The 16602-nt window shown below is 36.9% G+C and overlaps 1 protein-coding gene and 1 pseudogene across 6 annotated transcripts in view; both read left to right on the forward strand.

The window, feature by feature from the left end:
• RPS6KA3 (ribosomal protein S6 kinase A3) overlaps window positions 1-5537 on the forward strand; it is a 111098-nt gene extending 105561 nt beyond the window's left edge. For all 6 annotated transcript variants that reach the window (XM_077146626.1, XM_077146625.1, XM_077146622.1 and 3 more), the window contains one exon: window positions 329-5537. In XM_077146626.1, coding sequence (XP_077002741.1) covers window positions 329-451 — 123 coding nt within the window. In that variant the 3' untranslated portion in view covers window positions 452-5537. The remainder of the gene's footprint in view (window positions 1-328) is intronic.
• LOC143672134 (RNA/RNP complex-1-interacting phosphatase-like) lies at window positions 5213-11397 on the forward strand (annotated as a pseudogene).
• Window positions 11398-16602: the final 5205 nt, after the last annotated feature.

Consider the following 16602-nt stretch of genomic DNA (forward strand, 5'->3'; position numbering starts at 1 on the left):
TTTGCGTGAACAGAATATGCATTATTAAAGCAAAAATAAAGTAAAACGCAAATTAAAAAATTGAATAGTGCTGAGAAAAAATAGAACTGATTATGACCCCCATCCCTGTCCTCTCTCATACATAATTTCAACCTCCTTCATTGACCTCTGCAACTTTAGCTAAATCAAAAGGTTTGACTAGTATGATTATTTTCATTATGAAACTAATCAAATCTATATAAAAGTTGTATATGAAGAGGTTATCTGGGGAAAAATCCTACATTTTGTTTTTTGTGTATATGTAACTACCTGTGTCACTTTTGTTGTTGCCTTTCTTTCCCGTTTTTAGGGTGCCATGGCAGCTACATATTCTGCTTTAAACCGTAATCAGTCACCAGTTTTGGAACCAGTAGGCCGCTCTACTCTTGCTCAGCGGAGAGGTATTAAAAAAATCACCTCAACAGCTCTGTGAAGTGACCTCAGTGAGATATTTGGTACCATGGTGTAAGCTGATAGCACAAGTTCTGGCGACAGGTAGCACATATCTGAGAGACATCTGCAAGCACACACTGTCCCAGCTGGTACCCATAATGCTGCTGCTCCTGCTGCTGCTCCTGCTTTTGTCTCGCTTTAAATGATTGTTAGCAAGTTAGATTTTCCTGGAGCTTCGGATGGAATGGAAATGGAAACATGATGAAGATATATTCACTGAATCAACAAGAAGAATAATGAACATATGAATACCACCTAAAAATACACTGAATAAAGTACTCTATACCATATAGCATTATTTTTATAGGAAATATTTCATGTCCCTTAAATATTCTTTGTTAGTTATAGGGATGGACAGTTTATGTTAAGCACTTAGCTTAAACAATCCGTTTATATTAGCACTGTATCCTTTGTGCCATCCAACATTTTGTATGTTTTTGTAAACAGTTCATATACAGTACATTTCTGTACTGCTTTCTTTAATGTATACATGCCTTGTTTAACTTGGAATCTATTATTATTAATCATTTGACTATTAAATCTGGTTAAATAGTTCCCCTGGATTAACAGTATTGATGGGCAACCCTAAAAATGACCAGATTGTGGAACAGCTGTTGAATGTAATACTTTCAAAAATGTACATATCTTTCCCCATGTCTGTTTCACTGGTTTATTTGTTTGTTCCTTAAAGGCAGGTGCTCTCTCAGACTAACTTAAAGAGCTGTTAAAAGTTATCGTATGTGTGTGGCATGATACCAAGAGTACACCTATGAAGTTGGTCCATATACTTTGCAAATCCTTCAGGTTCTGTTTTCCTTAATTAAGGAAATATCCCTTGCACATTTAATCGTAAGTAGTATCCATACTTAGTATTTGGCATATAATTTGGGATTTTGCCAATATATATCAAGGGCCTTTAAGAGTCATGAAGAGATTGGAGAAGGAAAATTAAGCAACAGGTAATTAAAGTCCCAGTGGATATTTCATGCTAAAATAGATACTCTATATTAAGCACTAATTTGAATGTAATAAAAGCCACAGGCCTCTCTATGAAATTGGATTTAAACGTTTTTATTCTAGGGATAAAACATTCCTGATCAAACAATATCTATTCTAACCTGACATCATTGCTAAGGTAGGCTAAGTGAATGTTCATTGTGTGTTTTCTGAATCTTACGATTTATAGCCATGTAATGCTTCTTTTGACTTCAGAAGTTATCAGTTTTCATAATGGCAATCTGTCTGCCTAGATTACAGTATTCATTATCTACATATAATTTAATCAAATAAAATATAATTTTATTTGATTAAAGAAACTTCTGTACTTATTATTACCTGTGTCTTTGCCAAGCCCCCTAGCATACATCAGTATGTAATATAAAAAAAAAAAGGAAAAAGTTATTTACCTTACCTCATCAACAGTGTGCTCCAATGGCTCTTTCTTAGTCATAGACTAAGCCATTTACGTCAGAAATCTTTTTTCCTGCCAAAAGCTTTAAATCTTCCCTTAAGAATACAAAGCCAAAAGATTGTGGCTTATTTTAATATAATGGAAGCTGTTAGTGATTCCTTAAATTCTCATTTACACCCAAGTGACACAAAATGATTATTGCTAGAGAACAGATGTAAGCTTATCTTCTAGATTAAAATGTATTGAAAAAAGGCTATCTGAAGATCTAGATAAAGTTTTTTAAAATCTTGAGTCAGTGGACACTGACTATTAAGAGTCTCTTTCTGCCATGGCCTGGAAAGAATGATTGTCCCCCTCTACATCCCCCTCCACATTTTATTCAGTGTTTCAATCTATGACTATCCCAAATTGTTGTCACTTTTAGAATAACTCTGTGTAGAAAAAAAGATAAATTTTCAGAGTTTTATTGACATTGATGATATGCCACAATTGCTTAGGTGTATTGTCCATCATAGTCTTTTAGACCTAGAAGTAAACATATAAATCCTTATAAATTATCTGGTCCAACTTTTTCATATTACATGTCAAGAACTTGAGGCCCAAAGCAAGAACTCTGAATCCTTAACTTCCCCCATTCAATTTTTTTTCTCTCATAATACTGTGCTGCGAATTCCCTTCACCTTATCACTTGACCATCAGCTAAGTTCAAAACTGTTTCTTGGGACAATCCTCTACTGGTATATGAATGCCAAGTTTATTGCTTCAGAGGTATTGCCTACTTTGCCTAATCAATTCTGTCAGTTTTACTGGAGAAAACCAAGTTATGTATTCAGAAAACTGAGGGCTTTCTGCATAAAAAGCAGTTTCTGAGCATGGTTTATTTCATCAATGGTTCTGGCGTTCTATTGCTTTTGACTTGCAGTGGAACAAACTTGGCCAAGAATGTGCTCTAAATGTACTTGTGATGGGTTAACCTTGCCATTAATTTCTCAAAGTCCAGTTCTTCCAGGCCCCTTTAGTTGTGGCACTGAGTCCTTTGTAGGCTTCTGCCCTGCACCAATTATTGCTGCCAAGGACTAGGGCTTCTCCCCAGGAGGCTCCCATCCAGTCTTAAAGATCTTTCACTGTGAAAGAAGGAACTAAACTATCAGGCCTCTTTTACAGACCTCCTCTTAGTTTATAATCCTAAATAATATCCAAAATGATAGCTTTCATTTAACATTTCCAAGCACTTACTGAAAATTACGGATTACACTACCATTTGTTTTTTATCTTCCTTTTCAAGTGAGGATGTTAAATTAAGGTAAGTTTTTTTATTTGTTTTTCTATATATATAAATCATTTCACCTCCTGATTTACAGAGATGTCTTTCTAAATACAATAGACCATTGACTTTAACAGATTTGATACAGATTGATTTATTCACAAGCAACCCAGAAGTCAAAAAAAATGTAATAATTTTGACAAGGTACAAAGTTGATATGCTGTGAGGCTGGAATGTTGGAAAAGATACTTAGTGAGTATATGGAGAGGGTGTGGTGTGTATGTGACAGGGATTCCAAGTTTCACATGCAGTGCACTTCAAAGAGCGAGTTTGGGTCGACCATTTCCCATTTGTTTTTAAGAAATGGCTTCTGCTGAGGCCAGGGACATCATGGGAGATGGGACTGGCCAGGTAGCTGTATTCTGCCTCCTGAGCCCAAGAAGACTTTTCAGAATGGGTTGGGTAGAAAAGGGCTAGAGCAGGCCCATCCTGGAATGAGAGTTAAAAAAACATTCAAGATCTGGAGGCCTTTGATATATGTGGGCTTAATCACCATAAAGGCCAGCAATATACATCTCACCATGTCTTTGAAATTCTTTACTTCCTGGTCTTTATAAAATTTTGACATTAAAATTTTAAGCTTGCTTTACTATATTTTATAGAGAAAATACTATTTCATAGTGGTATTGAGCATTTGAGATTTATGAAGGTATTGGCATATCTCAGGAATGGAAAGGGTCAGAAGAGATCTAATTTATGTGATTAACAAAGTAGAGTGGGTTCCATGGCTGACCCTTGGTGCTTAGACCAGGAGGTTCCAGTCCAGTCCTAAGAGTTCTGTCTCTGTGAAAGGTTACCTCCATGTGACTAACCTTAATTTCAATGTATACTTCGAGCCGTATTTAATTCACAGATTAATTGACTTAACTCAGTATTTTTTATTTCAATTAATGAAAATAGTCCTCTTTTTACCTCTAGATTGCTTACATTTTGCTGGTTCCTCCCCAAGTGACCATTGGTGGAGAACAGTTAATGAAGGAGTGAAATTAACTTTCTTGGAACTGTGGTGTTCTGCAGAGCCACATTTAACCACTTTTTCCAGTGAAGAATCTGCATAATGATAATACCTAAATAAGGATGCCAAGAAGAATTTGTATCTACAGTGTGTTTTATGTATTTTTGACACTGCTGTATTCTGTGTGATCTAGTGACGTGTAACTGAGTTCAGTGTGACTGTGTTCTCAATTCTAGTGACTGAGTCGACTTACTTAGCCTGGTATTACCGTCAGTCTCACATTTACCACTTTGATTCCAGTCTTGTAACTGTTCATAATAGGACATACCAAGGGTTGGGATGAGAGCCTACCTCCTACCTCCTGAGGCACTTTCCTCGTTATTTTGCCATATAACCTTGAAGTGTGTGATAAGCTGTTTAAATTTCCATGACTTCTTCCAGAGCAACTAGCAAAGTATATGACATTGAATAGAGATTAGTAGAAAGGAAAATTTAGAGACTAAGTTCAGAGGTATGAACCTCAAGGAAGCCTCTTTAGAGCACATAGCATTCGAGTACAGTATATGTAAAGGTATATGAGAAGAGAGTCCCTGTAATAGTCCTAAGTAGATTAGTTTAATATCATTGTAGTATTGAAGGAACCGTACCCTGAGTTTTTCAAACTGATGTATTTAAAATAGGACTTTTCAATACAAGCGAGGGCAGAAGGATAAAGATTTAAGTTTGTGTTTTTGTGAGTAGTTAGCCATCTAAAGCTTTGCTTTTTAACTAAGGAAAAAAAAGCTTCAAGGTATTGCCATTCTTTAGATCCTTAATGATTATGAGATGAGTTTTTACTCTTAAAATCATGTGCATTTTATTAGGTTTATCTTCACTCTTACCCAAAACAAAAGGGAAGATGTACACCTGGGGGATGTAATTATTTTGCATTTTTGGCCATGAGTGGAAATGGGGTGGGTATCTAAACAGTTTTTAAAAAAGAAAAAAATCACAAATATTTTTCTATTATTCTATATGATCTTACTTTATACTAGTTTCTCTCTAGTAAGGCATGCCAGAAGCCCAAGGTACCATGTTATGAATTCATATGTATTGTACCTTTTATTGGTGGTGAATTTACATCAGATGCTTGGCACAGCTGCCATGATTAAGATATGCTTGTAAAGGAACAAATATCGCTCAATACTTTAAATTGTTTTACTTAAGAGTCTAATCTGGGAAGTTTTCAAATCATACTATTAGTGTGTAATCTAAGCTCTTTCAAATGTACCCATGAAAAATCCTGGAACAATATTGCTTGTATTCCTGTCATAAAATGGGTTTTGTAATCTTTCAAATAAATGAAAATTTATATAATAAAGTATCAAATCAATGCATGTATGTCCCTTTGATCAGGTTATTTTTAAATTATACAATGGCTAATCCTCAATAATACCAAATTATTCTATCCAAAGTATATGAAATCGGATTGATAGAATTTAAAACAGGAATGTTTCTGAATTAATAAGAAGCAGAAAATAACTTTTCTATGTGTTCTAGTTTACATGCTGCCAGAATGCAATATACTAGAAACAGAATGGCTTTTAGAAAGGGGAATTTAATAAATTGCTAGTTTACAATTCTATGGCCATGAAAATGTCCCAATTAAAGCAAGTCTATAAAAATGTTCAAGCTAAAGCATCTGGGGAAAGATACTTTGATTCAAGAAGGCGGATGAAATTCGGGGTTTCTCTCTCAACTAGAAAGGCACATGGTAGTCATGGGGACATCTGCTAGCTTTCTCTCCAGGCTTCTTGTTTCATGAAGATCTTTCTGGGGCGTTTTCCTTCTTCGTCTCCAAAGATCTCTGGCTGTGTGGGCTCTCGTGGTTCTCATCACTCTCGCTTTCTCATTGCTCTCCAAAAAAGGGACTCTTTCCAAAATGTTTCCTCTTTTAAAGGATTCCAGTAAACTCATCAAGACCCACCTGGAATGGGTGGGGTCACATCTCCGTGGAGATAATCTAATCAAAAGATTCTAGCCTGCATTGTTGAATAGGGGTTAAAAGAAATGGTTGTTCCCACAAGATTGGATCAGGACTAAAACATGACTTTTCTAGGGTTCATAAATACTTTCATACCAGAACACATGCTTAGTCTCAGCCCAAGGGGATCGTCAAATCAGACTCCTGTAAATCCTAGATTTACAATTAATGATTCAAATGATACTGGCAATCACCAGGCATAGGTGAAAGCATTCTTTTCTTGGAGAAGTCAAGGACTACCAGACTTAGATCCCCAGATTCCCCTTTTTCTCCCTCATTGAGATGTGTTTTGGTTTCATATTTAAAGTTTCCTTCTGAGCAACACATGCAGAGGCACTGTTCAAACAAGAGGAGTCATTTCAGTTTTGCAACATCCCCTTTTTGTACTTCATTAATTACAAATGACTAAACCCCATTCTCCAACCAGTCACATCATAAATTCCATGTTTTACAATAAGCTATCTAAAGAGACCAAATGTATCCCGCTGAAAACATCTTAAGGTTAAAGGCTTTTCCATTTTCTTTCTACTAGTAAATACCATTAACACATTTAAAAGAAAATTTGGTTAAAGTCATTCATTCCTAGTAGAGGGAATGGGTTCCAGGCTTGCTATTGACCCCTTCCTTCCCAGTTGACATATTTAGTAGTTTTGTGTTATGATAGTTTCGGGTTTATCCACTTACATTAATTTTAATATTCAGAATAAGATATAAACTTCAAGATCTACTTGCATTGTACTGTGGCAACATAGGAATGTTACTGTATTTTGTTTTCCACTGCTACTGTAACAAAGTACCACAAATGCAGTGACAATATAAACTTCTTATTTTACAATTCTGGAAGTCAGAATTCTGAAACAGGTCTCACTGAGCTAAAGAGCAAGCTGTCAATAGGGCTGCATTCCTTTCTGGAGGTTCTAGGGAATAATCTGTTTCCTTTCCTTTAAAGAGCACCCATGTTCCTTGGGTCATGGCCCCTGTTTTCGTTTGCTAATGCTGCCGGAATGCAATATACTAGAAAAGGAACAGCTTTTACGTAGGGAACTTATTATGTTACAAGTTTACATTTCTTTCTAAGGCCATAAAAATGTCCAAACTAAGGCATTCAGATAAAGACACCTTCATTCAAGAAAGGGCAATGTCTGTCATGTGGGAAGGCACTTGGCTGGTGTCTGCTGGTTCTTGTTCCAGGTTCCATTGCTTCCATCTTCTGATGCCAGTGGTTTTCTCTCCAACTCTCTATGGGCCTTAACTTAGCTCCCCTGGGACACAACTTTGGGTTCTGGCTTGCTTAGCATCTCATGGGAAGACATATGGCAACATCTGCTGGGTTCTGCATCTCGAAACATTTGTGTCTAGGTGTCTGCTCTCTGTTGGCACACCAAGCAAGTCTGTGTCTCTGTCGGTTCTGAAGCAACAGTGCTTTCTCCAAGATGTCTCCCCTTTTAAAGGACTCCAGTAAACTAATTAAGACCCACTTTGAATGGGCAGAGTCACATCTCCATCTAATCAAAAGGTCACGCCCACAATTGAGTAGGTCAATTTCCATGGAAACAATCTAATCAAAGGTTTCCACCCTACAATATTGAATCAGGATTAAAGGGCATGGCTTTTCTGGGGTACACAACATTTTTAAACCAGCACAGCCCCTTTCCTGCATCTTTAAAGCCAGCAATAGTAGGTCGAGTCCTTTTCTTATGCATCTCTCTGACCCCTGTCTTCTGCTGCTGCTTCCACTTTTAAGGACTTCTGTGATTAGACTGGGCCTATCTGTATAATCCAGGATAATTTCCCCACTACAAGGTCAGCTGATTAACAACTTTAAGTTCATTATCAACCTTAATTCCCTTTTTTTTTCTTGCACAGGCAGGCACAGGAATCGAACCTGGGTCTCCGGCATGGCAGGCAAGAAATCTGCCACTGAGCTATCATTGCACCGTCCAACCTTAATTCTCTTTTGCCATAGAGTGGTAATATTTGCCATGGTCACTTTCTGCAACTTTGTAGAGCCAGAAATTAAGTTTTGTTAATGCACCCTAAAAATTTTGAATTGACATACACTAATAAAGCCCCCGAAAGACTTAATGAATAAGCCAAAACAGAGAAATAAACTTTACAATAACCAAAATATTCTCTTTGCCACCTAAAATTCACACACTTGTTTCAAATTTCCTGGAAATCCAAATCTTTGACCAGAAACTTTCTTACCAAATATGAAATCAGAACAAAGGAATAAGGATATACGTGCATTCCAAGCTTCCACAGAAAATAATTTTCTCGTGGCAGAGAATACTCTCAGAGAATTCATGGCAGAATACTCATGCCATTTTATGTCTTAGTCATCACAATACCAGAGCAAAATCACCAAATAGGTCTCTTTAATATTTCAAGAAAGTTCAAATTTTATTAGATAAAATCAGTGAAATATAAATGTTAACACAGTTCAAACACAAAATGTCTAAGCACATGACAAAGCATGTAAAGCTATCCATTTATATAATGTAAATGCCAATGATTCTAGAAAAATTGTACTGCATGTAAAAATTTTTTAAATAAATTGAAGACTTTTCAATTAACAATTGAATTTTGAAAATGAAATATTTGCTTTTTTCTAATCTAAGAAAGTGCATCAGTAGTGACAGCATTGAATTGTGGCCATATTTTTTTTTAATTTTTTTATTAAAAATTTTTTTTTTAAATATGACAAGACAGAAACACAAACCTTCTTAACATAAGAAGGTCATTCCATTCTACATATATAATCAGTAATTCACAATATCATCACATAGTTGCATATTCATCATCATGATCATTTCTTAGAAAATTTGCATCAATTCAGAAAAACAAAAAGACAACAAAAAATAAAACGAAAACAGAAAAAAAAATTAGACATACCATACCCCTTACCCCTCCTTTCATTGATCACTAGCATTTCAAACTAAATTTATTTTAACATTTGTTCCCTCTATTGTTTATTTTTATTCCGTATGTTCTACTCATCTGTTGATAAGGTAGATAAAAATAACATCAGACACAAGGTTTTCACGATAACACAGTCACATTGTGAAAGCTATATCATTATACAATCATCATCAAGAAACATGGCTACTGGAGCACAGCTCTACATTTTCAGGCAGTTCCCTCCACAGTGGCAATATTTTTGTGAACATTTTTACAATTACAGAAAAGGCTTTTCCTGATCCCACTAGTGAGATGAAATGGAGAGGAGATAAATATAGCTTCAAATAGTGTCCTCTGACTTCATGTTCAAATAAAGCGAGAGTGATAACTTGGAAGAAATATTTTCAAACAACCTTTTTTTATTTTAACAGGGCTTAAAATATTTTTATTGATAGTGAACTGCTGTTTATTATTTTTGTTGATAGTGAACTGTCTTTTATGCTTCCAAGAAAGTATTTAGGTAAAAGAAATACAGAGTGCTGTGGGAATACATAGCAGGGAGGCCTAGGGATCAGGGAAGACCTAAGGAAACAACGATTAAGGTGAGACCTAAAAGGGGAAGGGGAAAAGCTAGAACAGAATGTACAGAGACTCAGAGTGAGAGGCACTTGAGAAAATGAAAGGTTCTATGACTAGAACCTTTATGTAAGAAAAGAAGCAAGACATGAGGCTCAAAAGAGAGGGGCCAGACCCTCACAGGCATAATAAATCGTATTGAGGAACTTGAATTTTAGCCCTTTTGTTTTTTCTACAGTCAGTTCTCATTCTAATCTTAGTTCCTTTGCTACCCAGACTGAACCCCATGGCTCCATAGTTGATCACCTGAATTCCTCTCTCACAAGCACTCTGAACCTCCTTACATCCCTGTCTTTATACCATACCCACAGAGCACAACTCCAACCCTGGACCATTTTGTTTATGTCTGCACACTTCCAAATATTTAAAGAAATCATAAGCTTATGCCTATTGATACCACTGCAACTTTGTGTTTTCTAATCTCAGCCCAGCCCTTTGTACTGTTTGTCAATTCTTTTATTTTTCCTTGGACTCACATATTCTCCCGTTTCTTTTCTTTGTTTAACAGCTTTATTGAGAAATAAGTTACATACCATAGAGTTCACCCATATAAAGTATACGATTCATTATTTTTCATATATTTACTGAAAATAAAGTTGTGCAAACATCAAAATATTCCAATTTTAGAACATTGTCATGACCCTATAAAGAAACCTTAGACCCTAGTTCAGCCACCATCGTCTTTTGCTTTATTGCAGTAGGCTCCTGACTGATTTCTCTGTTTCCACCCTTGCCCTCTATAGTCTTTTCTTTTTCTTTTTTTTTTTTTTATTGTGGTTAAATATATACAACAGGGCAGCTTGGGGCCCACATGAGCTGCTGGTGTCAGCTTGCCACGGCTATGGCCAGGACGTGTCTCTTCTGCAGGCTCCTAACCCAAAGGGAAAAGTGGAAACCACATTCCTGAAAGGTGGAAAAACTATCTCCCAGTTGGACAACTGATGCCTGGGACTCGTTTCATTGCTTTCAAAGTTTAAAGTTGAAGGCAATCTTGCTCCAGAAGAATGTTTTTCCCCATTGGATCTTTTTCACAAAATCCAACAACAAAATGAAGAACTTGGACTGATTATTGATTTAACTTAATCATAACAGTATTATAAACCAGATGATTTACCAGAAACAATTCCTGACTTAAAAATTTTTACAATTGGACATAAGGTGCCATGATTTTAAAATTCAAATGTTCTGTTAATGAGTTTTTGTAAGAAAATAAAGATAATGACAAACTTATTGGGGTCCACTGTACCCATGGTTTCAACAGGACTGGCTATCTCATCTGCAGATATTTGATTAATGTAGAAGGCATGAGGCCAGATGATGCAATTGAATTATTCAATAGGTGCTGGGGACATTGCTTAGAAAGACAGAACTACATTGAAGACCTTCAGAATGGTCCTGTCAGAAACTATGGGGGTTCCCGTGTACCCAGGCCAAGTAGTTTTGAAGAATCACCATAAATCCTGGAACCAGTCAAGATGTTTGTTAACCAAGGACCTCGCTATAACCTATATCAGACCCAAGGTTACCCAACACCTTCCCAGGATTTCCACTCCAACACCCAAGATTTGCAACAGCTAGTCAGAAAATTTTAACAGAATCCAAACTTTCACCAGAGAAGTCTTATCCCACCTCCTGGTCCCCCTTGTGAGGACTATTCACAGAGGAGCTATTCTTAGAATGTAAAGCCAAGCACCTGTCAAGCAGCCCAGAATAAAAGGTTAATGGTCTCTTCTGCTGGCATACCTCTGGAACACATAGATGGGTTATTTTTTAGTTGCAAAGGAAGCCACAAATCTTTGCTTGCACGAGGAAATGTCTGACCATCATGGCACATTAAGCCTTGGATACATCATGAAGGCTTACTTGGGAAGACACTGAGGAAAGACAACTTATGAGGTATAAAAAGAACAAGCAAAGGCAGATATGGGGAATCTAACTAGTCTAAAACATTTTAAGAGCCCTTTGACAAGCAGTTTCTAAGGAGGCCATCACCAGCAAAAATGCACTACCACCTTCAAAACACATTTCTTGACCCTATGGCCCCCTCGAACCTCTTGCCCTTTTCAGTTGTCAACATGACTTACTTGTCTTCAGATGGCTAAAAACCACATGAAGAGCTGATCATATTCATTGGCTATAAGGGAGATACAAATTAAGATGACAGTGAGATACTACCTCACACCTAGAAGAATGGCTGCTATTAAACAAACAGGAAATTGCAAATGTTGGAGGGGATGTGGAGAAATTGGAACACTTATTCACAGCTGGTGGGAATATGTAATGGTGCAGCCGCTGTGGAATACTGTTTGGCAGTTCCTTAGGAAACTAAATACTGAATTGCCCTATGACCTGGCAGTACTACTACTCAGTATATACCCAGAAGAGCTGAGGGCAGTGACACGAACAGACATTTGTGAACCAATGTTCAGAGCAGCATTATTCACCATTCCCAAGAAATGGATACAATCCAAGTGCCCAACAACTGGATAAAATTATATATGTATGATGGAATATTATGCAGCAGTAAGATGAAATGACGTTCTGAAGCACGTGACAAGATGGATGAGCCTTTGAGGACATAATGCTGAGTGAAATAAGTTAGACACAAAAGGATAGATACTGTATGATTTAGTTATTATGACTCTGGTAAAGGTAATCTCAGAGGTTACACTGTAGAATATAGCAGACCTAGAGACATATAAAAGCTAGACATAGGAAAGGCTACCCAAACAGGCTGAATCTAATTGTAAGGGAATGGATAGAAGTGATGATAACTAATCAGGGGGGTTATAAGTGACATTGCCATACTGAAGGTGAATATGACTGAAAAGGGATGTATAGTGCCATGTATCCCAATCATTAAATTTACTAATATAAATAAATTCTCACATGAACTATTTCAATGGTTTGATAGTGGACAGCGGGTCAATAGTAGAGGGATATTGGGGAGAAACAAAAAATGCATGCTATGGCCAACAGTTTAATAGGCAGTTAGGTAGTGCTAATGCTCATAGTTTGCTAAACCCCATTAACTTTACTCCTGTTGTCTCTTAAGAGCACCTGCAGCTCAAACTGAGACTCTACAAAAGTTTATATGTGCTAAGTTTGCCTTCCTGGAACATATAATTTCCAGAGGGTTCCTAGCTCAGATAAATCCTGAAACTCAGAGGGACCAACCTCTCCAGGATTATCAATTAATTGCAAACCTTCAGTGTGGATACCTCTTCTTAGCATGAAATAGTTGGAATGGGCATTCCCCAAGGATCTCTATAGAGTGGGGGGAGGGATTAAAGGAGAGGGAGGAGGTGTAACAGAGAAAATGGGATTTAACAAATGAGTATGGCTGCTGAATCTATATTAATATTCCTTTTAGCTGCCTGTGTTTTGAAGCAGCTAGAAGGAAAAATCTGAGATGATGGAATGGTAGCCCATTACAAACTCTGAGGTCTGTTCTGCAGCTGCTTATTGAAGTGTGTTTTGAAAATTATTGCTTTTTTCTCTCTTTGCTTTGTATATATGCTATATTTTACAATAAAAAATGTTTAAAAATATACATACAATGCAGAAGTTCCTATTTCATTCACTTTCATGGGTACATTTCAGTGATGTTAATTATGTTCACAATATTGTCCTTCTATAGCCACCATCCATTGCCAAAATTTTTCATCACATCAAACAGAAACTCTGTACCCATTAAGCAGTAATCCCTATTCCCTCTTTCCCTAGCCCTTGGTAACCTGGGATCTACCTACCATCTCTATGGATTTGCTTATTCTAAGTATTTCATATAAGTGAAATTATACAGTATTTGATCTCTCTGTGGTTCTGGTTTGCATTTACCTAATTGCTAATAAGGCTGAGTATCTTTTCATGTACTTATTGGCCATTTGTATATCTTCTTTGGAGAAATGTCTGTCAAGTCTTTTGCCCATATTTTAATTGGGTTGTCTTTTTATTGTTGAATTATAAGAGGTCCTTATATATTTGGGGTATTAAATCCTTATCTGATACGTGATTTCCAAAAATCTTCTCCTACTCTGTAGGTTTTTTTGCTTTCATAATGGAGTCTCTTGATGCACAAAATTTTTAACTTTGATGAGGTCCCATTTATCTATTTTTTCTTTTATTGTTCATGTTTTTGGTGTAAAGTCTAAGAAACCATTGCCAAACACAAGATCCTGAAGATGCTTACCTATGTTTTCTTCTAGAAGTTTTATACATGGGTTCTTATATTTAGGTTTTTGATCTATTTTGTGTAAATTTTTGTATACGGTGTGAGGCAGGGGTCCACTGTCATTCTTTTACATATGGAGATCCAGTTATCCTAGCACCATCTGTTGAGGAGACTGTTCTTTCCCCATTGGGTGGACTTGGCACCATTGTAAAAAATCAGTTGGCCATCTCTCTCTTAGCCAACATGACAAGCAAACTCACTGCCCTACCCCTCTCCATGTGGGACATGACTCCCAGAGGTGTGGACCTTCCTGGCAACATGGGATAGAACTCCTAGAATGCATTGGGACTCAGCATCAAGGGATTGAGAAAACCTTCTCAACCAAAAGAGGGAAGAAAGAAATGAGACAAAATAAAATGTCAATGGCTGAGAGATTCCAAACAGAGTCAAGAGGTTATCCTGGAGGTTATTCTTGTGCATTAAATAGATATCACCTTTTTAGTTAAAGTGTAATGGAGAGGCTGGAGGAAACTGCATGAAAATGTAGAGCTGTGTTCCAGTAGCAATGTTTCTTGAAGATGATTGTATAATGATACTAGCTTTTGCAATGTGACTGTGTGATTATGAAAACCTTGTGTCTGATGTTTCTTTTGTCTACCTTATGGACAGATGAGTAAAACACATGGATTAAAAATAAATAAATAATAGGGGAAACAAATGTTAAAATAAATTTAGTAGATTGAAATGCTAGTGTTCAATGAAAAGGGTGGATAAGGGGTATGGTATGTATGAGTTTTTTTGTTTTATTTTTATTTTTTTTCTGAATTGATGCAAATGTTCTAAGAAATGATCATGATGATGAATGTACAGCTATGTGATGATATTGTGAATTACTGATTATCTATGTAAAATGGAATGATCATATAGTAAGAATGTTTATGTTTGTATGTTGGTATGTTTAATAAATAAAATAAATTTGAAAAAAGAATCAGTTGGCCATATAGGAGTCAGGGATTTTTTCTGAATTCTCATTTTGATTCCATTGGTCTATATATCTGTCCTTGTGCCAGTACCATGCAGTTTTGATTGCTTTGTAACAGGTTTTAAAATTGGGAAGTGTGAGTCCTCCAACTTCATTCTTCTCTTGCAAGATGGCTTTGACTATCCAGGGTCCCTTATCCTTTCCTTAACTATTTCTCCTGGCTTACTACCATGCTGGCCTTCTAGCCACACTGACCATCTTGCTATTTCTTAAACATGCCAAGCATGTTCCCACTCAGGGCCTTTGCTCTTGTTGTCCTGTCTAGTACAGTCTTACCCCAGATGTCCACATGACTCATTTCCGCCCAAGTGATTCTGCTGAACAGTCAGATGCGGGAACCATCCTAACTCAGAGAAATGAAGCCTGATACTTTTTCTCCTTTGGTGTTTTATATTGAGTATTTGGCAGACACTTTTGATTTTTAAACATTTGAGCATCCAGACCCTTAGATTCTGATTATTTTCCACATGTGAGGTACAATTGCTAAACACTGAATGCATTGTATCATTTAATTCCCTCAACAACCTGATGTGGTAGGTTCCGTTCTTACACCCAATTTACAGATGAGAAAACTGAGGCTTATAAAGAGGCTAAGCAAATTGCCCAAATCATAGAATAATAAGTTGCTGAAGAACCTGGATTTGGCTGAAGGCCTTTAATTCCAAAGCCCAAGTGCATAATAATGTACTCTTTTGGGGGGTTAGGGGGTGGGTGTATGGACTGGTAATCAAACTCAGCTCTCCCTCACGGCAGGTGAGCATTCTATCATTTCCTCTTAAGGCAAAATTTTCATAAATTCCATAAAGTCATTCTTTCATCCTCAATTGTGTAACCTGCAAAATATTGCAAATGGAAAGAAAGAAAGCTGGGACTCTGAGGCTCTCATGGCTCTTCAGTTTCTTTCCAAAATGTGCATCTGTGGGTGGGTTTCTCAACCTGGGCTCTACTGACTTTTTGGACCAGATATTCTTTGGTGTGGAAGGCTGTCCTATGCATTGTAGGATATCTAGCAGCATTCTGGCCTCTACCCACTGGATGCCAGTAGCACAGCCCACTGCTCCAGGTATAGACAACGAGGAATGTCTCCAGACATTCCCAAATGCTGCTGGTTGAAAACCACTGTATTATTTTCTCTGTTATCTAGGTATGCCCATTTCCCTAGAGAGATGATGTTCAAACTCTAGTATTTGCAAAAAGTTGATTCATTGAATATAAGATGTTTACTTAGAAGTGAAGCCAGTCACCCAGTATAGCCCGCCCATGTGAAGCCCTGGTTGAGACTTTAGGATTCAGAAGAGCTGGGCTCCTTTTCTTTTCTCCCTTCTTCCCTCCTTCCCTTCCTTCCTTTATGTGCATATTGATCACCTACTAGGTACCAGACATTCTGCTACATGCTGCTAATGGTAAGCCACAGAAATGATCTCTACCTGATAAGGTTTACACTGAGGTAGGGAAAACAGGTATTTAAAAAGTAATAACAAAAAATAAATTTAGTTTGAAATGCTAGTGATCAGTGAAAGGGAGGGGTAAGCGATATGGTATGCATAATTTTTTTTCTGTTTTCGTTTTATTTCTTTTTCTGAATAGATGCAAATGTTCCAAGAAATGATCATGATGATGAATATGCAACTATGTGATGACATTGTGAATTACTCATTCTATACG

Source organism: Tamandua tetradactyla, chromosome X (genome assembly GCF_023851605.1).
Source record: "Tamandua tetradactyla isolate mTamTet1 chromosome X, mTamTet1.pri, whole genome shotgun sequence".
NCBI classification, from domain to species: Eukaryota; Metazoa; Chordata; class Mammalia; order Pilosa; family Myrmecophagidae; genus Tamandua; species Tamandua tetradactyla.